This window comes from Harpia harpyja, chromosome 7 (assembly GCF_026419915.1).
Source record: "Harpia harpyja isolate bHarHar1 chromosome 7, bHarHar1 primary haplotype, whole genome shotgun sequence".
In the NCBI taxonomy this organism is placed as follows: domain Eukaryota; kingdom Metazoa; phylum Chordata; class Aves; order Accipitriformes; family Accipitridae; genus Harpia; species Harpia harpyja.
The window spans coordinates 49,672,373-49,698,711 of record NC_068946.1 but is presented as its reverse complement, the minus strand read 5'-3'; the positions used below and the strand labels follow the sequence as shown (position 1 = coordinate 49,698,711).

Sequence of the window (26,339 nt, the reverse complement as noted above, 5' to 3'; positions counted from 1 at the left end):
TCAAGAAGCCCCATTGAACTTGGCAAAGCTGTAGCAGGTGCATTTCCTGCCTAGCTGCACATATTGGTCCTAGCCTTCAAGCAGTATTTTCTCCTTATGTGATGGGAGTCTAGTCTTTATGGGTTTTTATAGGCTTGACCCCATATCTTCTTCTCCATGGTTACCTTTATGGGCCAAATCTTTCTCGGCATACATATACATGCTTTCACTTAAAGCTGTTATACAGGACTGTAGCAGTTCACTTACAGAGAGGCAGTCTCTCTAGGCTTAATGAAAGTAGTAGCATTTTATGAGGAGAATGTCTCCACAGTTTACTACTCCAATGGCTTCAGTATTTTATTTTTAATGTGGAAAAAATGTATTTTGGGGTTGTATTTTTTTGTTTTCCAGCTCTTGCCTCCAATTCCAGAGCCATGTACGAGTAGCAGGAATGAAACAGGTGAGGGGAGCATGCTGGGTGAAAGAGCTGTTTTTTTGACTGGCTCACCATGGAGCATCACAAAGGGCTTTTCTCCTGCTCTCTGCTTTCTTTTGGTTATGAAAGCCAGCCCCTACTTGGTCTATAGAGCAGCTCTCCCCAGCGGCCTTTCTCTCAGCTCTGCTCTGTCCTGTCCTGCTTGCTTCCTTTCAGTACTGGGTATTAACTTCCCTGAGCTCTACTCATCCAAACCAGCTACTCACTGGGAGAGCCATTTGGCAATGGTTCCACTCCCGGAATATTCTTCCTTATGTGCTCAAACAAAATGAGGCTTCAGTTCAGTTATTGTGTATACAACCTGATTTGGACCTTTTGTATTCAGTCTTGATGAAGTTTGGTCTGTTTGTAAGTGTGTGCAGACTTTCGCGTTGGGGCTTCACCCTGCCAAGTACCATTCTCAACACATCACTAAAGAGAAACTTAAACTCCTCACTTTCAACCAGGAGATGGAGGCAGAGCTGGAAAAAAAAGCCAAAATGGAATTTCAACTTGTTACCCACTGTTAGCAGTGCAGATGACCTAGTGAGTCCTGTGCTCTCATGGAAACTTCCAAGAAGCTGGGCAACTACAGAAACTTCCTTTGAGTAGTTTAGCAAAATTTGGGCAAAGATGAGTAGTGTAGCAAAAGCCCATGAACTAATGCGTTACTGAATTGCAGCCAGGTGCATTGTTTGACCACAGGTGATTCATGTTCTCTTTGCGTTTTACTTTCCTTCTTTTCTAGTCTTCATGATTTACTGCCTCCTCAGCTCTGCCAGCATAACAGCACGTGTAGTTGTTCACCAGCCTGGTTCTGTCAAAATGATCTAGGTTAGCTTAAACACTTTTAATAGTCGGTTCTTAAACTCAACCAAAACATTTTGACAGAACTGGGTTAGGGAGTGAGCATGCATGCCATTGTGCCAGTAAGGCTGAAGGAGATCCTGGTAAGGGTGAGGGAGACCCTACAGTGATGGCTAGCTAAAGGACAACCACTTAACTTGGCTGTACCCAAACAGTGCATCTGGCTACAGTTTGACTACTAATTAGCGAGAGAATGAAATATACAGTCTTGACTCTGTGAAGCAGAACTAAAGTAAGAAGGGAGGCTGCAATAATAATTAAAACACTAGTTTGGTGAATTTATGGTAGCATAGATCAGATTAATTTGGATGTCTCAGTCTAATTCATTGTGGGCAAATGTCCTAATAATTCTAGCAGTAGGAACAAAAGTTTAAAAGTTGTGTCATCTGTATCTCACTCTTCCATCATTACAGGTACTGTCTACAGGTGAGGGCTCTGTTTCTTACATGGGCAGAAATGTCTCCTATTTGCAGCATCAAAGTTATTTATGACTTGCAGACATGTTGTACTTCCTCATTTTTAATTTTGAAATGCGTTTACAGCAGGAAAAAAAATATGAAATCAGAGATACAGAAAGGTATCCCCGAAGAGAAGATCCCATTACATTTCAAGTATCCTGTAAGAATAATTTGTACAGAAGCCTTTTGTCACAGACTGCCTTGGATTCAGACTTCTGTGCGCTAGAACTGTGTCAAGTAGGTAGAAGTTAGGGTGGACACTACTTATATTTGACACAGTATCCGGATAAATAGACAATTTTGTTCCTGTGACATCGGGCTGACTGTTCTTGCTCATTTAGGCCCTCAAGTACTGTCAACAGTTTGAAAGATGTTATCTGGCAGGGCACGGACTGTGGCTGACTAGTGGCAGGGTGAAAGCCACATGCACGCAAGTAAAGTATTTTCATACCTTGTGATCCTGCCTGGAAAGTAGGTTAGAACAAGGGATGAAAAAAGATGCTACTTCTGTTCAGTGTCTCTTAAATGACATGGCAAGGATTCTCATTTCAAAGTCTTTCAGTACATCTCACTGTGGGAAACTGATTCAGTAAAGGTTGCATGACAGGTGAAATATCTCTGTGTAAACTAAAAATAACACTGAAAAATGGGGAGACTGAGAGAACAGCATTACTGCTGCAAGTCATGGCCAGTAAGGTATTAAAAATAGTTGGGGGGAAAAGGATGTTGTTTAATAGAAACCTCTTCAGTTGCTCTAGCTGTGCCTGAATCTGATGCTGATTTTCTGTTTGCGTAATGCTCCCTTAGCTGCTCTGTGTCTCAGCAGAAATGGTCATTCTTCTGAGTTGTTTGGGTCTCTGCTGATCGAGTATGTTCTCGTCTAATCTGCAGCTGCCCAGGCGATATCATTAGCATCTTATCATTAGCAGAGTGGAAGTCTGCTCAAATTAAATCAGTAAGGGGGAGAAGTTTCTGCCTCTACTCTTTTATCTAGGGTGCTGTCTTCTACTTCTTGGACCACCAATGAACTAATTGCTAATGATCTAATTTCTGTAATATCTTATCATGTAATTTAGCTGTAATGTATGGACATACATGGAAAAATAATAGAACAGTGTTTTCTGCTAGTAGCTTTTTGCATAGCAGTCAAGTAACCAGTTCTGCATCAAAATAGTGACCTGAAATATTTTCTGATGGTGATTTCTGTATTGCTGGGATTTCATATTAATGTACTGTTCTGATGCCAGAGAAGTATCCTCATGGTGTGAGCAAGAACAGAACATTAAGACCAAGGACAGCTAGTGTAACTCCACTGGTATCCCAAACTGGTATAAAACTAGGGTGAAGAGCTCTGCACTAGATTAAGAGGACATATGCTTCAACATAAGTTTCACATGTGAGTCATAGTCGCGTGATTTTTTTTGTACAGTTTATGTTTTTGTTAGTCTTTCTTGAAGCAAAGGTCATTGAAGATGCGGATACTTTTCAAAGCGTCTTGTGAAATTTTAGATGTGTGACTTCAATTATAGGGGAGATAATGTGGCTAAAACCCAACTGGAAAATGTTGCTCTTGGTGTTCAGATGCTGAACACAAAGCTAGTATTGTCAGTCTGGAAGAAAGAAATGGTTTGGAACACATTGCTCTACTGTTCGTGGAGGATTCAAGATTAATGTAATTTAGTGCAGAGCAACATGACTGACTGCCTCATTGTCAGAACTACAAAGTCTCTTTTTACACCTTAATTTGTGGTAAACTTCAGTGACCTTGTCAGAGTTGAAAATTGGGAGCAGTTATAATTCTCTGAGTTCATTTTTATTTGTGTAAGTTTTGGAGAAAATAGTATGATATGGACAAGTTTAATTTAAGAAATGAAACACATAAAGCAGTTAAGTATCTGCTTGCTCATTGTGTAAGGCTATGATTAAAATCCTAAAAGCCTAGTCAGTCACTTCTGAATAATTCTGGATCAATTATACAAAGTTCATTGTATTTCTTGTTGCATATAAGATACTTCAGTTATGTATTTCTCGGTTCTTAATATGCATGTAGGAAGAAAGATACTTCCTTGGAAAGAATTTATGAGATCTTTAATGTAGAGATTCTGTTGTCCTTGAAGTGGATCTCAGAAGAGTTGCTTTCATGAAAATAGTACCAATGAGAAAGGATATAAAATTCACATGACTAAGAAATCATTTAAAGTGCTTTTTCAGATGTGTTGAACACAGATTTTCTTTTACTTACGTGGACATTTAGAAAGAGGAATCTTCAATATTGTTGTCATTTCATATGATGATTTCAGCTGCAGGTCTGATGATCCTCACCAGGATTCGGAGAACCAAAAGGAGAATGACAGGTTTACACGTTAATGGCATTTCCAGCTCGTCTACCCCATCCTGTAAGGGGCTTAAGTGTCCACAGTTTCTTGTTAGACTGCAGAGAGGAGCTACTTCATTTACAGGACAGGACCTCAGTTTAACTCAGTCAGGCATTTTCCAGTCATCTATTTGAATTCTCTTTTATTCCATGCCGAATGTAATTTTGTTGAAACAACGTGAATGACAGCACTCCTGATCTGCACTGGCATAGAAGAGAGGACAATTAGAGCTCCTGATTTTCTGCATTTCTTAGTACTGCTTCTGCCTTTCTTTTCTGCTTTTTGTTTGGTTTACCTCTTTCTCTGTGTTAAGTAAAAATAAATAATAGGTAGTGTATGTCACTATACATGCTTTCAGCACAGGGAATGTTTTTTGTAATTCTTTTGAATGCTACAAAACCTTGGGGAAAACAGAAATGGTGTATTTCTCCTTTTGGTTCCCTTGCTTGATATGCCAAGGACTGTAGTTAACTTTGAAATAGCCTATAACACAGGATATGAATGACTGGGTAGATTAATTGGTTTAAAATATGGATAAGTTTAATGATAAATGTTTATCTGGAATTTTGACTCCTGGTAGTGTGTGTGTGTTCTATATGCAACAGCAACTGTGGATGTACTGGGTCGGGCTAAAGGCCCATCTTTGGTCATCACTGACTTTCTTTGTACCTTTCCTCTTAGTTTTATCTCCATTTTTAGATGAGGAAGCCTGCAGAGCCCACAAGATTCAAGGCATAGAGGTCGCCAGGGATTTATACAATATGTTCTTTTTTGCAAATTGCTATTGAGCACTGAATTCATACTTTTACAGATCTTTAACTGTAGATTCCACCTCCTGCAGTTAACAGCAAGTTCAGAAACTGTCACAATTAGGTAAACTTAGGGTTTTCCCTGTGCACAGTACTTTATATTTATATTATAATTAAAAAGAAGTCTGCCCTGAAAAATGACATTCTGTGTCAGGAGGGTTGGCCAGTAAATTAATTATACACTTACTATACAATTCTGTATTTGTATTAATTATACACTTCTTACTATCATGGGGAAAAGTTTCTTTTCAAGTAATTGAGATATATATTAATCCTCAGGGTTCAAAATACAATCCCTTGTGCTAGCATTTTCAATATTTGCAGTGTAGAGCAGTGTTTTCCAACAACTGATCCACAGAATTGTATTGCGTATTGTGTTTTTAAATGTATTAATTCATGAAGTCATGAATTACAGGGTTGAGGATAAGGTAGATGTAGGAGAAATATTGCAACTGAAGGGATCTATTTGTCCAAAAAGTCTGGAAACTGCCAATATTGAATATATATAGTGAGAAGTGTAATGGATTTTTTTCTCTCACATTTTTGAAGCTTTGGACGTTACTTTTAGTAAGCATCAGAAAATGTATTATGGGTCTCTGATTTTTGGACAGAGGAGTAAATGATGAGAATAAAGCTTTCATGTCCCTTCCAGAGAGCATCTGCCTGTCATGTAACCTTACCTTGAATTTGCAGACGTGCTTCATTTTCCTTTGGAAGCAAATTTGTGTGGGGGTGTGTATGTAGACGCAGTTTCTGCTTGCATCAACACATACACGCAAGTCACTTTCTTTATCAGGCTGTGACCTCCATTCTCATTTGCCTGAAAATATTTTTAATTAAAGCTTTCTTATTTTATGACTTTAGAGATGTGATGACATTTTCCACTTGTCTTGGAACATGTTGGATTTGAAGGAAATCTTACTGTTTCTCTCCTATTTTTATCATATAGCTAGGATGCTTAGATATTTGGGTAAGACTTCCTCTAAAAAGTAGGTGTACTTGTGCTATATAGAGCCCATACAATGCCTCCAGCCCTCCCCAGAATTTTTAAGTGATGCTGTCTTAGACTTTCTATGCATGTGCTGTACAGTGGATCTGCCCAAACACTACGCATGTGTTTGCAATGAGGAGTAGCTGTGAACGTGCTATTGTACACCTGGAAAACTTTAAAACATGGAAAGATCACGGAATCCAAAGAAGACAAACTTTTTTCCAGGAAAGAGAGGTGTGCCATTAATGTGTGGGAACCTTACAGCTACAAATTCCACTTCTTTTTGTGGTGTTCTGTTTTTTATATAGCTGTGAATCTTTATTCTTTGAGGGTCTGCTTCAGCATGACATGTCACAGTTACTTCAGTTTCATATCGTTGATGCCTAAGGAAATATTTTCCACTGATCAGATCTTTCTCCCCCCCACCCCTGTCTTTTCTTTGTAATAACACTTGCTGGAAGTGTTAGAAAAAGTAGGCTGGCTGCTGCTCTTTCTGGGGTGTTTGGAATTAAGATTTCTGATAATTTTAGCTGTTGTTCGATACACCTGACTTACAAAGCTAATCAGTATTTGGCATTTGGAATATAAACCCTTCATTCTGTTTACCCTTCCATTTAATTTTAACTGAATATTTCTCAGATCATGTAATTTAAGGTTTTCTTTTCTACAAAGTTGCGTGTTGAACTTAAAATAGAATCACTTCTTGTTGGCTCAGAATTGATTTACAATAGTTTTTTTTCCCCTAGCTATCAGATTTAGAATATTTCTCCTATTGTTACTCACAGCATTTGTTCTCCAACCTATGTTAGCCATAATAAGATAATTCCCACTAGGAAAAGGAATTACCATTCCTTTATTGATGTTTCAGAGAGCTATATCCACAGCCAGTACTGACTGTGAGGATTTGGTATGCACACATTTCACTACAGAAAAGGAGGAATAATGATGTTGCATATTGTTGATGATGTCATGCTTGTATTTCTGTGTAAATTTTAGTGATTTTTTGACGTTTTGTTAATTTATTGAGAAGGGAGTTTAAAACTCAAGCATAGGTCTTGAGCATTGTTTTGCTTTTGTATCTGCTAGTGTTAATGCTTGCCATCTCCCTGATAAATAATCTTCATTTGCCCCTTTAGCTTCTTCATGTCAATTACTATATATTCTTGGATAGTATAAATATAATTTAAGTGTACACGGTGTATTTTATTTTGACTGTTGCCACAAAGAATTTGCAAACCTTTTCTTGTTTATTAAAGAAGGCTAAAAAAGCCTGACCCAGCCACACTGAGAATGACTGTTTTAATTTCACCTGGGGTTGTAAATCAATATCCATTTACTATTCAGTTACTGCTTGCATTTCCCTAGGTAATAGTATAACACATGTAATGTCAATGCAGTTTGGCATTTGTCCTCATTAGTATGGCAAAGGACACTTTTTTGCAAGAGTAAGCAAGCATCATGCCATATTTCTGACATTTTCTGCAGAACAAAGACGGAAACATGTAATTAGTTTGTGTACAAAAGGTGTGCAGCACATCTGATGTGGCGCCTCCAATGCTTTTATAAATTAAATCACTTGAAAGATTAGGCCACATGTAATTCTATCATACACTGTTGATTAAAGTTGAAATGGGAAGCTAGGGGTGGTACAGTGTAGCTTTGAGTTCTAATTTATTTACTAATTTAATCGCTTATAATAAATAAATTATAAATATATTTAATAATGTCAACAGTTGAATTATAGGTCAATAGTAATATAGCAAATGGTACTTGTGATTATATACACATAATATATGTCCTTATACATACTTCCCTATACATTTCTAATCTCTCATAGATACATAATTTATTGCTTACCATTTCAAATCAAAGTACTGTATACATTAATTATACATTAGAATCCTGTTTTATAATTGTTACCTATTATGTATGGTTTGGTGTTTGGCCTTAAATAATTAATTTAACCCTAGAATACACATGCTTCTTAAAGGTTGGTGAGAATGTTGTGGATACTTCAACTAGCTAGTAAGCCAGGGTTAGGAAAAACATATCAACTACACATCTCTCTGTGTTCAGGTGATTGGTGGAAAGTCTTGTTTTCAGACTTTACCACACAGTGATAAGAAATGAAAGTTGGCAAGTGGCTGCTAGCCACTTGGTAGGTTTTGTGAAATGTATCGCTGGTCTCAATCCCCTACTAATTGGAGAAATGGCAGTCTCACTAGAGAGACACTTCTGAGGGTGGATAAATACCATTTAAAATTATGTTTTATAGCTGTTTGATGCTAAAACAATGTAGATGAATTCTGGGAAAATAGGAAGCACGAGTGATTTCAGAGTTTCAAGCAGACCCTTTGCAGGAGTCCTAAGGACACCTAAGATATTTCTCTGGAGTTCATAGCCCCCCGGCTCTTGGGCTCCGGTGCCGCTGCCGTGGCATTCAGCACACCCTGTCTTTGTTATCTGTTTCTTGAAGAAGTGTTCTGCGCTGTGGAATTGCTTTGTCACAGCACTTCAACACCAAAGATACAAGTTTAAACATTCATAAGTTTTTTTTTTTTTTTTTTTTTTTGTACTAATAATAGATCTTTATATCTCCATGTGAAGAGACTGTCTCCTACCTGAGTCAGACACTGGGCTGTCGGTTTGTTTTCTCACAGTGAAGTGCAATTAAAACTCTTGTCCCTTTTGAAGTTAGCTGGGGAGAGAGACCCTCTGGCTTCCCAGAAGCTCCCTCTAGACTGATTACATAAACTATTTATTACTTTGGAGAAAGTGTGACAGAGACATGGACTTTTTTTTTTTTTTGAAGTGTTTGTATTAGAAAAATCTCCATTATTATCTCTATAAAAAGAATCCTTCAGGAGGAGAGGGGGAAACCAGTCCTTTTTGGTTAAGTAACACGCTGCACAAGATTGGCTTTTAGTGACCTGACAGCCAGCGGGCCCAGGTGATGTGAGAGCTGCTGAGGGACCTGGAGGCAGTGGAAAGTGTGTGGAGGTGGGGATGGGGAGCAGGGTGGTAGCAGAACCTGACAGGCACTGGGGAGGATGGTGACCAGTCACCTGGACTGAAGAAGGGTCATTGTCAGGACCTGAGAGACAGATGGTGAGTTGCAGAGATGGGCAAAATTAATATTTAATAAAACAAAGTCAGCTCAGTTTGGGCTAGCCATGACATCACTTCTGCCAGCAGCATCTGTAGTGTTCCAGAAACGCGTCCCTACCTCCTCAGCCAAGATGAGCAAGGCTCAGCAGAGAAGTGCAACACCTTGAGACACCGGCTTCACCAGGAAGGGGAAAAGTGGCATGAAAAATGGGGTTCTGGTAATTCCTGGCTCCTCTGGGAGTGGGGAGGTGGTTCAGCCTTTGGCCGTTTCACAGAGGAAGCTAAGAGGGCAGAAGAGTGGAAAGAAACCTGCAGCTCTTGGGGGGCAGGAGAAGCAGCTTGTTCTGAGGTCACACTGGAATGAGCTACCAAGGAGAGCCAGAGAGGAGGATCGTACATAGATTTTAATCATAACATTATATGTGTTGTGACCACTAGGGAGGAACACTGAACATGCCTTCTTCCTCCTTTTTACTCAACGCTGTACACTTCAGGTGAAATGAGAACATTTTTACATCCCAGAAATGGAAGTGAAAGGACTGTAGTTAAAGGAGAGGGGGTGGAGGGGAGTTGGTAGAAACAATATATGGAATCAGGGCAAAGTTTTAGGGTCAGAATTAGCAAGATGCATTCTAGGAAAAAAATTAGGAACACAAATCAGCTGAAATTTAGTTACTAGGCTGGGAATTGGGTTAAAAATCTCCACGTAATAAGCCAAGCACTGAAGCGTCCCCTGTGGCTTTTTTTTAGTTTCTACAATAGCTTCAGAAAGAGATCAAAGTCACAACATCATCATCAACAAATTTTCCTTAAGCCATAAGATTTCTGCTGCTTTTGCTGAAATCCTTGAAAGCAGGGATAGAACTGTTGTCACATTTTTGAAGATCCCTCTTCTGAGCTGGACCGACGGGGACAATGTGTTTTGATAAAGTGGAGGAAAGCTACCTGCCGACTTCTATTATTCCTTTCCTAGGACTGAAAAAAGAGCATCCTAGGAAAGCTTTCTTTTGGGAAACTGTCACAGCATAAAATCTTGCACAAAATAAATCTTAAGTAGGGTCGTTGTAGCTATTAGAGTGCTGTGTAATGAGAAGGCAGTCCAGGATGGGCACCTTGCTTTACGTACAGTGCTGTTTTATACACGAAGCCATCTAATAAGATATATGTGTCCTTTAATTGAGGTCTCATGTACAGTGTAGTAGTAATGAGGCAATGTGATGAAAAGAAATGGAAAAGGAAAGAGCGTTATTTACCACGCTGAGAAGCTCTTATCATATGGAAATGATCAGAATTTAAATTTTTATCATCTGTCACAATTTGCTGCTGCTTTAATTAAAATAACACCAAGGATGTGTAGAGTGAGTCTGGCTAGATGTGCTTCATGCTCTTAATGACTGTCAGATGGGAAGGCAAGGGGTACAGAGAGGGCAGGACTGCAGGAAGATCCGGAGGGAGATGGTGCCAGATGGCCAGGCTTATTTTATTAATTTAGATCTCCATTATGGCTTCTCTTTTCTTCATTTCTCCAAAGGATGAGTTAGTTTAATGGGAATCATTTCACAGCCACAGTATGACGTGTTTAACTCTTCGGAGCCCGTAGCACTGCAGCAAAGTGCATGTGTCAGTCGTGTGTCCTGTCGTCAGCCGGAGGCCCCAGCTCCAGCGCAGGTGCTTAGCCCACAGCAGCTCTCCCTCAGGTAATTTGTTGAATCCCTCTTAGCAGGCGCTACCTACCATGGCATCCTGACTCGTAGCTCACCAGTGCAGCCAGCCGCTGTCCTAAACCAGTTCCAGCTTCTGATCATTGGAGCAAAGTAGGGCCAAGGCAGCGTTTTGAGCCGTTTTGCTCCTGTTACCGCTTCACCTGCTCAGGCAACGTGCCGCAGGGGCTGTCCACGCTGCTGGGCTTCGCCACGGATTTTGGGCTCATCTCTTACAGCTGCAAAACCTTCCTGTTAGTAGCAAGTAGCCTCACTCTTCTTCCAGCTCTTGGGTGCCTGGACACTCAGAAAGCATAGTAAAGTACTGAGGAAAGTGAATTTTGAAAAGATTTTCATTCTCTTTGGGTTTGTCTGCATGCATCCGTGCGCTCAGTTACTGAGGTATCTGCCGCCTCCCCGTGGCTGTTGCGAAAAGCTGCACACAACTGGAGATGGTGATTTTAGATATTATTTAGATTTAGGGGTTTAGAGATTAAAAAGAGTATTGTCTTCTGAAAATCTGTTTGGCACAGTCTAAAGCAAGAAACTTCTGAGGCATTTGCATTAAGAGCAGGGATTTTTAATTTTTTCCTTTCAAGTGTCCACTGCGATAACAAAGGAGCTTCGATTTCTGAGGTCTTCTGCATCACCAGTGGTTACTGGATTAGTATTAGAAACAAAATGAGCTTGTCTTTTGTGATTCTATGAAGAAAAACACCAAACATATGAAGAATTTCTAGTTCCTGAATTCTCTATAAAAAGCCTGTTGATTAATTCACTTTATGAGTTGATTCAGGAATCTGAATCACATTTAAGTCATTCTTGGATTCCAGTAAAGCGGCTAGACTAATTTTGATCACAACTTTACAGCTGGAACAAATGGCAAGATGCATTTCCACATAATGTGAGTTTAGTGGCACGTGCAGGGAAAAAAACCTGAATTCACCCCAAAAATCTATGGTACATGCTATGGCAAGAAAAAACCAAACCAGCTTAATGTGCCATGCAGAGGATGAAACCTTGCACTATAACACAAGTAATAAGGCATAACATTTTCAAGATTCTGAATTAATAATTGGACTTTAAACATCTGTATCGATAATTTTCAAATTCTCTTGTATTGGGATTCGTAGTTTTTTCCAAACTGTGAATTTGTAATTGTTAGCAGGTCCATCCCCAAGAATTTCATCGGTGTAGGAAAACTGAATTTTGTCAGCCCAAGGCTGACAGTAACATAGCTTTTGATAGGAAAGTAATTTATGCTGTCACCTCCACTGGGTCTACAACGTTCAGTTCTGTGCTAATGACAAAAGCTTGTGCTTTGCTGAGGAGGAAGATGAAGACAAGAAGTAGGGATGCCTGGGAGCCATCAGAAAGTTTTTGGAGAGTCTGTGGGTGATGATGAAATAAGAGATCTCATGTAGTCATTGAGCACTGGCAAGCGAGATGCAAGAGAAACACAGTGTTGAACTGTCGATTACTCCACTGAGCACTCACCCAACACACGTTGCCTGTGGAAAGCTGGGGCTAGCCACTGGCCGCTGCACGGCTGAGAGCCCGTCAAGTTTGCACACCCTTTTGCACTGCTCTTCTCATCTGCTCCTCACTCACCATTTAGTGAGTGAGGGGCCTTCATGCTCTTGAGAGCATCACAAGCAGGTTTGCTTGCCATGCTTACGGTTACAAATGATTAAAGTAAAAACCAAACTCATGCATCTAGGGAAGCTCGCTTTCTGTATGATAGTGTGGGAATGGCACTCTGACTGCTAACTCGGCAGGTTGGGGTAGACGTGACTAGGTTGATGGAGCATATCATTCTGCTTCAGATTATTCTGAAGTCTTATACATATGTTGTATATGAAATATTAGGTAAAATATCTAAGAAAAGATTAGATTAAAATCTCAAGACCAATCCGAATTTGTCAGGCTATGAAAATTAAGTCTCTGGGCATGGTAAATATACATTTTTGAGAAAGACGCACAAAATTTAGAGGCATGAATTTGACAAGGATCTCAAATTTCAAGTGGTTTTTGTAAAGCTTATCCAGACTTTTGGAGCTTTGTTGTCATTTCTTAGATCTTCTGAAAGCTCCCAGCTTTCCTTGCTAGGCTGACAGCAAGCAAATATGCCCAGTCCTTCCTTTGTCCTTCCCTAGCACTCCAAAATTGCCTGAGTATTTTCTAGTTGTTTTGTTAGAATTATTTTACAAATCCTTTTTATCTTACCTTTACCCAGTGCTTGAGTTCTGTGTTCTCACTGCCTCTATTTTATACTCTTCCCCTCAGTGCATTTTGTCTTAATATTCAATATCATACTAGGACTAGAGAGAATGAGCTCATGACTGAGACTGAATGAAGTAGATGTTAAAAATTATATGACATAAAAAATTGTATAAAAATATATTGAATGATTTATTTAGGGATGTGAGTACATTATACCAGTAATCTAATTCCCAGTATCTTCCTAAGCAGCTTTCAAAACCATTTTTTGATTTCTTTGGGTTTTGAGTTTCTGCTAAAATAATGAAAATGGATGGAGCTGATGATGAATCATCATGACAATATTTGCTATCAACAGGGATTTTTGCCAGTGTTTTAATCAGTAACAGGGTCCCAATGGCACTGGCCCACTTAGACCTGCAGATTAAAAAAAAAAAAAAAATTCTTGCTATTTCCTTTATTTGTACTGATGGTGCCACAGCTTAAGTTAAAGCTTCTACTAAGAGTAGTAACTTAATCTATTTCAAACCTCTGTGGCTAGATGGCAGGAAAGCATGCTAAGAGCTCGCTTGGGTTTTTCTGCATAGCCCATGGGCTGATGTACCTCGGGGGAGAAGGCACAGGGACTCCCTTTAGGCACTTTATTGCAATGCTGGCGTTTTGGCGCCCAGGAGTGTTTCTTCCCACGACAGCCAAACACAAAATAGTAAGCAGAAAGAGGCAGGTGCCTCCAGATGACCTTTTAGAGAATGTGTGTTAAACAATAATTAGTTACTCTTATTTGCCCTACATAAACACGCAGCTTTCTGTTGAGGGAGCCGAGGGAGCCCATGTTATACATTCAAATTAAGAAATGTGGATATTTCTGTAGCTGTGAAATGAAAGTCCAAGGAAAATTTGTTTTCTAAGAAAGAGCTAAACTTGACTTTGCACATCAGTATCAAAACTCTTGCGGATGTAGCTTGGACCAGACTTTACCTTAGAAGAAGGAAACCAAACGAAACCAAAGCAAGTGCAGAATCAGAAACAATATTAAATGGTTATTTCTCACACCAAAAATCAACAAAGGTCTGGTAAGTGGGATTCTACTCTCAAGCCTTTATCCTGCATGTGGGGACTAAATTACTGATTGCATTAGACACTAGATTAGTAGGCAGTCTGCAGTCAGCCCTGCAGGTATATAACCTCTTGATTCTGAGGAGTTTGGGTCAGTTCAAAATTTGTTGCTCGGAACCGTTGTTAATTATGTTTGCAAAAGCAATTGCAGACAGCAGTATAAGCAAAATAAGCACCAGCTGTTTTGAAAGTCATAACTCAGGAAATCTTTTTCTCAGGTTCTATACTTCAGTGGCACAAATAATTGCACAATAATTAGTACTATTTGTCATTTAATATATGGGGCATGACCAGAAGATATACTAATGCCTGACATCTTTTCTTTCAGGATGACTTTCTGTATAGTGTCTCCGTTTTAAGTGGAATACTTTGCACTGTCTTGGCAGTAATCAAATTTATGCTGGGAAAGGTCCTTACAAGCAGAGCGCTGATAACCGATGGTGAGTGTGAAGTTGATCCTGCTGCTTTTATAAACTCTTCCAGGGAATGTTGTAGACACAGAGGATACAAGTGACCCCCACGCGAGGGCAACTGTGAAAGAGTATTGAAATAAGACAGCCACTGGGAAACGGGGAAAAAACCCAGAACAGCCTGTGGTACCACCAGCCTTTTGCATAGATACCTCAGCTGAAATGGGTATGTCTGGTGGAAGTCAAAGTTAATGTGTGGATAGTAAGCAATAATAGAGAGTTAGAGGTAGAGCATATAATGAATTAGGTGTGGACTAGTCAGAGGTTAGACTACAGAGGGGGGTTATGACATCAATTTATATAGCTTTGGTTAAGTCACATCTATGCTCACTGCCTATGCCTGGTAAACAATTCCATCCCCACGGTTAAAATGAAGCAAGTCTGTTGCAGAAAATGCCTCCCTGCCTTGAGCAGGAATCACAACCATCATTCATACATACCCCCTGTAGACTTAATTTGCCACTGTAGTGCTTTTCCTGCCACTCAGCAGAGCCGGGGCAGAATCACATGTGTAAAACAAAGCCTTTGCCTGCCTCCTGCCCCGCACTCCTCTGGCCCTGCCGGAGTTCCGCACAAGGTGATTCTTGTCCACTATATCCTTAGAAGACCTCACTGCCACTATTCCGTTGGCTCAGGCATGTAGCGCCTGACTATTGCTGGTTTCAAAGATATGTTTAAAGGCGTGTTTTAAAAATAGGTCCAGATATGCCTCTTACTGACAAGGCTCAAGCTTGTGAATCTTCAGAAAGCCACGGGGATCTACTCTGCAAACAAGTGAGGCCACAGTCATGGCAGAGATTTCACAGTGCCCTGCGAATCTCTACCAGTTTTTATCTGCAAGCACAGAACAGTTTGAAATACTCTGTAAACATACACGGTAGGGTGTTAATGGTTCATGGATTGTGGTACATAAACTATTTTACTCTGCTGAAGATTTCCCTTTAAGGAAATCCAATTTTCAGCTTACTCTAGAAATACATACAATTGCTTTATTTTAAGTAATTTAAACATACTCGAAATTTTTTTGGTGATGTGTGATAACACATATTATGCGTATTTATATTTTATGTCATCCTGCTTATATAAATGCTCCATGAGTATTTATATTTTAAATAGAAAATAAGCAAAAAAGTAATCAAAACAGCAGTGCGGGGGTTACAACTAAGCTGCTGCCTCCCTGCATTTGTGATTCTCTTCCAACAGACCATGCTGTTCAGTGATCTTATTCTTTACTATGGACTCTGCCACCCTAAACATTTTGAAACAAAAAGATCTCCAACCTGCAAAAAGGATTCTGGAAAGGATCCTGGGAACTACAGACCAGTGAGTCTGACTGCCTTCGCTGTCAGAGTGTAAGTGGGCCATGTCAACTGTTTCAGAACTGTGTCTAGGCAGGCAAATGATTAACCCTTCCTTTAAAAAAATGTAGCTTGTTTTTGAAACGGAGCAGTTTTTTCAGACAAAATATTAGTTGAAAAATTCCTGAATAACTCTAGCTCTGAATTGGTCTCCTGTATGACACAGAAATCTCTTCCCCCATAATTACATCCTCATGCTAATTATATTGCTTCTGAGCTGGAGATTGCTCATTCTTTGATTAAAAAAAATAGGGAATAAAGTATACAATTACCTCGGTCTGGTTTTTCTCTCTCCTTTTCCCCCTTCAGAACTACTTTAGAAAATGTAGGAGGCTGATCTTACCATGTGTGGTTAAATATCTTCTTTCACAAGATATATTTATATATATACTTGATTTATTAACAAGCAGGAGGAGACAATGTGATTCAGCAGCTGAGACAGATTTAGCACTCCCTTGCATATCTTTTTTTAGTGTTTTCTGTTTCCTGCTAATTTACCTCCTGTGATCACTGGCTGTAGACCAACAAACTGTTTTGAGTAACAAGAGCATACATTTTTCTTCCTGAAAAAGAGGTTTATTTTCAAAACAGCAAGTTCTCTCTCATAGATGTCAACCTCTATTAACTATTTTTTTAAAGAATAATTTTGTTTTAGAGTAGGGCTTGACAATAATATCTCTTTAAAGCCTAAATGTATGAACCCTAATAAGGCAAAACGTTATTTGTACAATTTGTTTATAGCAAAAGCTCATGGACTTTTGGATATTAAAACCAGCCATTTCCTGTCTCGAATTTTGTAACCTCTCAGAGGACAAATGCAGAGATGTAATAGTTGGATGATGTCAGCCAACTTTCCTGTAGGTTTTAGAGACCTGTTTCCCTCCCAGAATTAGCCACCTGTTTTTTCCTGTGCTAGCCTTACGCACAGAACATGGTATCTGGATTAAGACCTGCAGCCATTACATGATTTCCTGCCACACCAGCAAAGAAAGGTTTGACTGAATGACAGTCAGGAAGAGAAAACAATTTCCTTTGTAAGTAGCTTTTAGATCATTTGGAACCATCAGCCAATAATGGCAATAAAATGTATTATTCCTGCCTTTTGCATATCATGCTGATGGATTCTGACTTAAGCTGGAGCAGGGGAAGTAACACTTTTTAAAATTTACAGTTAATTAATTTATACTTAATATTCTTTATATATTCTTTATATACACACACACTACATTTCATTGACATGTATTAGCAGTATAAGTTATATTGCCTGGGAATAAAAAAAGGATCAGGATTCTTCTAGACTACAGTGTTGACAGAGTAATCGTGTCCATATTGGTTCAGCTATGCTGGTATAATTAATCCAATAATCAGGCATTTACATGCAACGCCTGTGATACCAATTGTAGAATGCACTGCCACAGTCCAAAAAATCCCCAACCCCCTTTTCTTTGCAGGACTGGAGGCCTGAAACCTTTATATGCCCCGTTCTGCCACAGACTTGCTAAGTAACAAGTGCTTTTCCGTGCTGGGGTTTCTTTTGCATTTAAGTACCTACTGATAGGGATCTGGTGAATCTTAATCAAAATATTGATGGTTTATACAAGTATTTCAGCTGGATACCTAGGAAAGGTCAATTTTAAGCTACATCTTTCAGAAAGACTTAACATGATCTAGGTGAGGACTGGCTGCGAGAGGCCTGGATCAAAGGAGGCATTCAGGAATAAGTGTCATGTATGTGGTTGTTGGCAGTCGTGCGGAATTGGAAAAAAACTGGCTAAGTACTGTAAGCAGCAGCTGACTAGAGTTGACTCACCAGGCAATATAGAGTATTTCAAGTTCGATTTTTTCATTGGTTAACTAGGTTAAGTAGTATATGTATCTACCAAATGAATGCATTATCAGTGACTTTTTTTTTTTTTTTTGTAGAACAACAGTGATGTCTTTTGGGTTATCGAGGCAAAAAAAATCAGAAAAAAGGAATTTGGGGGAAAAAAATGAACACAATGAATGACTTAAAGAACACCAAAGCAATAACCAATCAAATAAGAGTTGAAGGCAAAATGGCTTTAATTATTCCAAAAGCTCTAGGAGAATTTTGAAGGGACAATCACAGAGGCAAAGAGAAAGGGTTTAAAAAAGAAAGAGGAATCTAAAAGGATGTTCATAAAAATTGTGAATAATAGATAGGAAGCTCCTGTGATATAAGGCATAAATGGAGAATACTCCTAGGATTATCCTGTATGTCTTCCCTGATGCATTCAACAGTGTATGTAGCTCTAAGCTATAGTGCCAAATACATGTAAATAAATATATAGGATGGGGTAAAAAGCTTCAAGAGAAGGTCTTTGAAACATTACTGTCCAAAACCATTTTCCTTTTCATGAGCTCCTCAGGTATACCGGACTCCAGTTTGCTCCTTTTGAGAGAAAGTGTGAGCTTTTGGGTACCTTACAAAGTGGCCTTTGAAGTTCTAACTGGGGATATTTGCACATGCAGCAATGGTACATATATTATGAAGAGGTTCTTTGGAAGATAACTGGGCTACAGCAGTCATACTCAGGGCTGCAGCCAGCCAGCCACTATTTTACAGCTCAAAGATACTTCATTCATGACGATATGCTACAAGAGAGCTAAGCGCTTGACTGTCGGAGTCAATGTGGAGCAGGTCCAGTATTTTGAAGGAATATTGCTGTTTGGAAAACGAGCATCAAGAGGTGAAAGCCCTATCAAATAAACAGCAGCTAGAATTGGAATTTGGAACTAAACAGAGAATGAAAAAATCAGGACTGACCAAATCAAGATGATAGTACAGCAAAACGAATGTAAAGTTATTTATCTCAGACATGACAACTGACAGAGGTCTTGCAATGCCCTGGTCAGACACCAAATGGTCTGTCTTTGATTTGTTGAAGAGAAGCGTGGCAAAGACCTCTGGCTAACTGTCTGAACAAATCTCCCTGCCTCCTCCTTAACGCAATGCAGTACCCCATAGGTGCCACTGTGTAACGTCTCACGAGGGTCTCTGTGCTCCTCTCTGGTGGTACTGGTATAACAATGCCTTCTCTCCCTACAGATTACTGCTGCTTAGGCAAGACAGTTAATCAAATCTCAAGGAATTTGCTTTCTTCCTCTTTTTTTTTCTCCCCCCCCCCTCCCCCTTCTAGGTTTCAACTCTCTTGTAGGTGGAATAATGGGATTTTCCATCCTTCTTAGTGCAGAAGTTTTTAAACACAATTCTTCTGTCTGGTATCTGGATGGCAGTATAGGAGTTTTAATTGGACTTACAATATTTGCCTATGGAATCAAGTGAGTATCTCCTGCTAGCAGGTATTTCAGTATGTACAGCAGATGGGCTGTCTGTTTAATGTAATAAGCCATAGCTCTTAAAGGCTCATATAACTCCAGTAAAATCAGTCACTGGAATTTATTAGGCTAGCTACTAATACTGAAGCAGAGCGTGTGGAAAGGGATAAAAGATTGTGTGCTTCACATCAGTTGGAAAGAAGCCAGGACTTGAGAAGAAATTGGAATAATTTTAGAAGACTTTTGTATACCTGAATTTGGAAATAGAAGGTTTGAAACATTTGAAAAATAACCACAAATCTTGGATAAAATCAGTCCCTGTTGCTTTTATGGCACATTTCTAAGCACTGTTTTTTTTCCAGAGAAAGTCCAAGTTAAAGGTAAGGTGCCCAAGTTCAAAGAATGATCTTGCTAGTGATTGCCATCCTAGCCCTACCCTATAGCAACTTCTGAACTGAAGGTTAGCCAGTCATGTTTCAAATGTTGTTTTTATTGAATTTTAAGATGCTTTCTTGATTCACGACACCAGAAATAGAATAAAATCAAATGAAGCTCTGCCACACGCTTTATGGCTGCTACAGTTTCCCTTGGCTGCATGGAATCTAACTAAGGGTTTTGTGTTTTATCCCCCTTTCTGCCATAAAAGGAAGGGGGAGATGTAGCATCTTAGTTAATTGGAATCGTGCCTGTTAAGAAGCAGACCTTGGCCAGGCTGCAGTAAGCCGTCATCTGGAAGCTGTGTGGTTTTTCTTAAACTTGGAAAGTTAAATTACCATTTTAATGGGGAATACCATTCTTGGAAAAATCACTATAATTACTATTTCCATTGTAAAACTAACTGTTCTGGAAAACTGTAGAGGCAAATCCATATAAAAGTATTTATTTAAACATACCAAACAGCATTAGGAACATTTTGTACAGCCACTGAAACTCATGCTACATACATGCCATCAGTCTCCTTGACAGCGCGCTCAGCCATTGTGTCACCAAGACACAATGAAGGCTAATGAAGGATAAAACTAAATTCTGTTTTGGCAACTACCCGATTTCACAGTTTGTGAAACTACTGCTATTCTCCTCTACTGTTAGATACCTTCTTCCAGCAGCCTGGTGTGAAACAGGTTGCTACAACAGTCCCTTTCCCACTAATCCCTCCATGGGTTCTCCAGCCAAAGTGATTGCTGCTCTAAATTTCCATTTCTCAATGCAGCCCTGCATCCCAGCTTCCTAAAGGACAGCCCCTCTCCACACAGTTTGTTTTACACTCCCTTTTGGGCAGAATTAATTGTGGGGCAGAATTAATCCTGATCAGGAGAAAGCAAGATAAGGCTGTTACTACATCTGAGTTCTTTCTAATTCATAAAATAAATTAATATAAGTAAACAGAACACCCCAGTTCCAGGGCTTTCCTCTGTCTCTGCATCAACACTCCTGTGCTTTCCTCTGCAGGTTGCTTATTGATATGATACCCCGTGTAAGGCAAACGCGCCATTATGAAATGTTTGAGTGAAGATCACACCCTCTTCTCTGTCAGGACTGTAAAACTACAGCCATCGTACATTTTGGCAAGTGATGCCAATGGTATTTTACTGAATATGCAGTTTGTTTCCCGTGGTCTGTTTTTGTTGAAGTTTGTTTTAATGGGAAATCTCTCTGTAAAACTGGCATATGTGCACACTGCTTGCAATTCAGTGAAACAGCAGCATTTTTTTTTCAAGTATGCTATTGATTCCTGTGACAATAGAAAACATGCGGTTTGCAGTTTTAACCCAGCTGCCATGTTGTATATTCCAGAGTGACAGTGTTCTTAATGGTGTGATAAGCCTGTGGGTAAAGAAGTGCCAGTTTCAGATCATGTTTTTTCCCCCCCGGCCTGTACTTTCCCAAACACATGCTGTAACAGAAGTACAATCCTTACTAACCTCTTCGGCTAACAGAGTATCCTATGTAGAGTCTGGACACCAAGAGCTGTGTTGCTTAAAACACTTAAGTAGCTACTTCCTCCCCCACCATTCAAATAGATGCACAGAAAGAGCAGGGGTACAAACCTTTCTGTGCTCAGAGAGATACTTCATTTTAATCCTAAATTAACTGAAACTATACCTCTTCAACATAAATTCCGTTTTTTCTTAACGAGACACTGTTCATAGCTTTGCATGGACCAAACAAGCACACACAGTATTACTGTACAGACCAAAGCCAAAAAGTCGTGCAAGGAAGAGGAGCTGCTTGAGGAATGGGATTCTCATCTTCTATTATACTATACGCAGATATACCAGCATGTGTGACTTTGTGGTTGCTCTGTAGTCTGACGATGGCACAGCAGTGGCTCAATCTGGTGGTGAGATACAGATCTATTTATTAGATTTAGATTGTCCTGTAAAGTGTTGCTCACCTTCCATCACGCATCTTATATATTACTTAATAGCAGGTTAAATTATAAAAGAATCTTGATGTATAATCAATAAAACTGGTATCTATTTTATACAGTATCTGTAAGTAACATTTGAAAACTATTTCCAGAATGTATCATAGAACAAAGTCTTCCTGTATAGCAGCCTATTAAACTGGATTCTCTGGCTGTATCTATTTTCTCTTTATTTTATATATTCCAGGTTGGTTTTCACAACACAGAACCAGTATTGTTGCTTCTGTTTATCACAGGTGGATAAAAAATAGACAGTCCACTGTTATGTTTGAAATAGGACCACGGTAAGTAGCCAAGGAGCTAGAAATGCCCATTTCTAGCTACATGACAATAGACTACATAAGCTAGAGTAGATGTACAATTAGGCTGTTCAGTAATTGATGTACAGTGGGGACACTGATTTTTTTACTGGTACTTCTTTGTGATGCTAAAACCGTATTTCCCATCATATGTCACTTAGCAAGTTCTCAGCCAGATCCTTAAGGATCTTTAGTAAAAGCCAACTCCAAGAGATACGTGTAGGAAGAGACCACCCAAAGGTTTCACTGACCTGACAGTGCCTATATGAGGTGCACAATATTGGAAAGATGACACTCAGGTCCACTTAAAACAGAAAATTCTTTACGGCAAAATGAATTTTGTTCTGCTGCTATAGTTTGGTTATACATATTTTGGATCAATTAATTAAGTTCGTATAAATCTTTGTATGGAAACTTTATAATATTGTTGCTATTAGTGCTGATGCTGCTTGTGCCTTACTGTCACAGGATGATGTTAGAGATCATCATGTCATTCAGCAGTACGATGAAAGTAAGTACAACACTTTGACAAGACAAAGGAGCTACTTCATAATTGCATTCAGCAAGGACTCCAGAAAGACTGTAAGGTATAGGAGTCATCACTGTGCTCATCTCAGGTGGATTTTTAAATATCAAATACCTCCCCAAGACCCCTTCTTCCTACACAAGTTGCTAATTTGGTATGCTTTTGCTTATTCCTGGCTTTTTCCTGTTAAGCTGCTTCTCTGTCTCATAGTTCATGAAGTGAGCTGTGGAACAGATATTTCCCCACTGATTAACTAGCTTTTGTCAAGCATCTTCAGCCTCAGAATCATAAACATAGCTATATTAGACATTTCATGGTTTTGTTAGTTTTATTAGTACTGTCTGCCCTCTTCTGCCCCTGCAGGGGCTTTATTACTTCTCCAGTCCCATTTCTAGTTGTGAGAATGACACTTGGGAACTACTAAAAGTGCTGCTCCGCAGGGCCATGCACTCCAGCAGCCCGTTTGTAGCAGAGGCCAGTGCCAACTGCTTCTGAAGGGAAGTGAGGAGGTGTAACTGGCTGCGGCAAGACACTTAACTCCTGGTACAACCTTTGCAACACAGAAGTCCTAGACCATTGAAAGTATGTAGGACGTTAAAACCAACACCCAGCTCAAACATTAAATAATTCCGTTAAAATGCTGAGTGTAAATAGGAGCACAGGACTACGCAGATGTCTTCATGCATGAAGCAAAGCTAAATGCTGAGTAAATGTAGTTTCACACTTCTTGGTGGAACTCGGGCATGCTCTTAGAGGATGTTTGTACGTACAGACTCCAGCTGTGTAGCCTTTGAAAAGGAGATGTGGTTAAACAAGTTAATCATACTTTTTCTTATCAGATTAATTTAAACCAATTGCAGAAACTTTTCAGTTACCACAGGTGCTTCAAAGCATTTCTGATCTTAGCAGGTAAATACAAGAAAATACTTGCAATACTTGTGATACTTCAAAGGAAAAAGACCAGGAAATAACAATACTCAGAAATGAAAGCAAATACATGCTGATAAAGCCAGCTAGCATCAGGGAGACTTTGTATGGCACATGACAATAGAAAAGAAAAATAACTGCTCATCCAATTTACCAAGACACTCTGCTCTAGCTAGCCACCCCCAAAGGTAACAGTTTCTATGTTAGTTTTCTTTATTAAATGTCTGTGCCAGCTGATTTTTCTAACTATGAGCTAGATAACAAGTGTGCTTCCAGCTAAGCTATGTGAAGGTGGGCTTTTCAAAAGCTGAAATAGCTCAAAAGCACTCGGACTAATCACCTGAAACTTGGCACTGGCCAACATAATACTTTGCTTGGTGATCACAGGCCACACAAGCTTGTCAGCAGTGCCAAAGCCTCTTTGTTGTGCACAGGACACAAGGAATGAGCTTCAGTGTTCACACAGGGAACAGCACTGGCCAGTACAGAAACTGCAAACTGACACTAAAGTCTGGCCAAACTCAGAATTGCAAATTAATCCCTGAAAGTGACTACGCATCTGAGCAGATGCTTTGAATTTAGCCGTATTGTTCAGCAGAGAAAGAAGCTATCAAAAACTCTCACAGTAAGGATTACACCAGCTGCAGTCTCAAATCCCAAGCCATGCCTCACATGCACCAGGTAGGCATGAGGTGTATTTTAATACTGGAAAATAATAAATGTTCCACTTACTTACTTACAGCTAAAAGCCAGATTGTTATCAAGAAATCACCACACTAACATCCCTTGCTGATTTAGTCCCATTTCTCTTCTCACAATAGTAGGTAAAAGCTGTAAATAAGTCTCATCCAACTATGGTGGAAAAATGGAGCCTCAAAAGAAGCTCCTTGCTGAAAATGATGTTCCAGAAATGGACCTGAAGCGAAGTCCCCAGACAAGAAGCTCCTCAGACATGGGCAGATTCAGCTCTAGGTACACCTGCATCTGGGAATGTACCACAGAGTTCCTCACGGTTAGTAATACCATTTGCATTGCTGCAAACCCAGCTGCCTGGGAAAAAGTGTAGACATTTCTGGCATCCTTTTCTGTGGGTCAGCTCATGAAGATGCGAGGTTATGAGACAAGTAGTAAGCCTTAATAATACACAAAGCAGGAATGTTTGTTCCCAACATGGCAATGCATTTTTCCTAAACAGTCAAATTTATACTCAAGTAATGTCTTCACTATCCATTTTCTTTTGAAGCCTCTGAGGATGGAGTATTAGAGGGCCATGATAGCAGCAAGCTGCCTCTGCAGCAAGAGATTAGGAAAAGCTGAAGCTACTTGACCCAGAGATTGTCCCTGGGGGGCACGGACGTGTGTAGATGCTTCATCCAGAGTTTGGACATAGGAAAGTGGTGTGCTGTGCTCGCAGCACCTGTAATTTCTCACCTCTACTCCTAAGTCTGCTGCTAGTCTGTGTTAGGTGCACTGCCACCAAGTGGTGCTGTGACAAAGCACATCACTGAGCCTGTGGCTGTGTTTATTGAGTACCAGTAACTAAGGAGTAGCACACAAAAACACATTCCTGCGGCCTGGCATGTGGGTCCAGGTTACGCAACTGGAGAGCATAATTAAATCAAGTAGCAGACAACCCAGGGATATTTCCCTGTCCTGTTCCTCCCACGTTTGGGAGCTGACGTTTTCCTTTCAGCCACAAGATCTGTATTTGAGGCAGCACTGAACGGTTCTTGAATTTTACCTGATTGGTGCTACTCCCTTCGGTCAGCACAGCTGCTCCTCTGGCAGCCTCCAGCCCACCCCGGGAGCATGCAAGAGCAGGTCAGGAGAAGCCCAGCCTGCAGGTCCAGCAGGGACAGACATGGGCACCAACAAAAGCACTCGGATGCAGGGAGGCTGAAAGTACATTTATCCAAAGCCTGCACAGAAGGGCTACTCTTCTCTACGTTAGTTTGGCAAGTAATTAGGAACCATCCTATTTTGTCAGCTAACGCTGTTGCCGCCAACCCCGGTATTCTTCAGAACGCACTTCTTCATGACACAGGCCTTACAGGATTGTCACCCTTTACCTTGCACTGAGCAAGGAGTGAAGGTGACACCTGTTCTAAAATAGCGAAGTGACAAGAAATGCCAACCTCCTTTTCCTGGGGCAGACCCATCGAGCAGAATCCAAGCCAGCAGCGTGGTCTTGGGCAAATCCCATTGATTCCTCCCTCCCGCCTATGGAGGCGGGGAGGAAATAAAAGCTGAGAGGGGTGTCTCAGTCTCTAAAAAGCAATTTAGCAGCCTTTACTTCAAAGATCCACTGGACCGATTACTTACGTTGCAAGCAAGCAACAGTTGTTACTTGCTGAAACACCAGAGGCTCATCATACTTTGGTACGTTTTCTTTAAAGGTGGTATTCCTGCTTCAGCATTTTTGTTCAGCGCTTTTCGCTTTGAAGTTTCCCTTCTCGCAAACGTGCTCAAAAACGTGCACGAGGCAGATGCCTTCAGCCAGCCAGCGCTCCTCCGACGTCCTGCAGTAAGTCTCATGGGAGGAAAGGCCTCCAAGCCACAGGTCCACAAGACAAAGCAGGACATACAGTGAGACCTAACATCTGGAGTCTGTTCAGTGCAAACAGTATTTGATTTCTTTGGCAACAAAGATTTACTACTGGGATTTTAGTTAAATGCAATCTCCATAATCAGTAAAATAATAAAATGTGCAAGTCCCAACAAGCATAAACATAAATACAGGGCATTGTAAAGCAGTAAACTGGGATCCTCCGTCTCTTGCAAGCTGAAGTGTCAGTGCGAGGTGAGGCTTTTGAGAGCGGCACAAAGTCCCAGCAAAATGTTTCCATCTGTGGACTCTCTACCAGATGGAGTTTGACTGAACCCAGTCTAAGCGTGTAAGAGTTGAAGGATTTAGTATTCAAGCTCCCTCAATG

The 26,339-nt window shown here is 40.1% G+C and overlaps 1 protein-coding gene across 2 annotated transcripts in view; it reads left to right on the top strand.

Annotated features, from left to right (window-relative positions):
• TMEM163 (transmembrane protein 163) overlaps positions 1-21,811 on the top strand; it is a 105,340-nt gene extending 83,529 nt beyond the window's left edge. For both annotated transcript variants that reach the window (XM_052792335.1, XM_052792334.1), the window contains 3 exons: positions 14,427-14,538; positions 19,088-19,229; positions 20,676-21,811. In XM_052792335.1, coding sequence (XP_052648295.1) covers positions 14,427-14,538; positions 19,088-19,229; positions 20,676-20,736 — 315 coding nt within the window. In that variant the 3' untranslated portion in view covers positions 20,737-21,811. The remainder of the gene's footprint in view (positions 1-14,426; positions 14,539-19,087; positions 19,230-20,675) is intronic.
• The last annotated feature ends 4,528 nt before the right edge of the window (positions 21,812-26,339 follow it).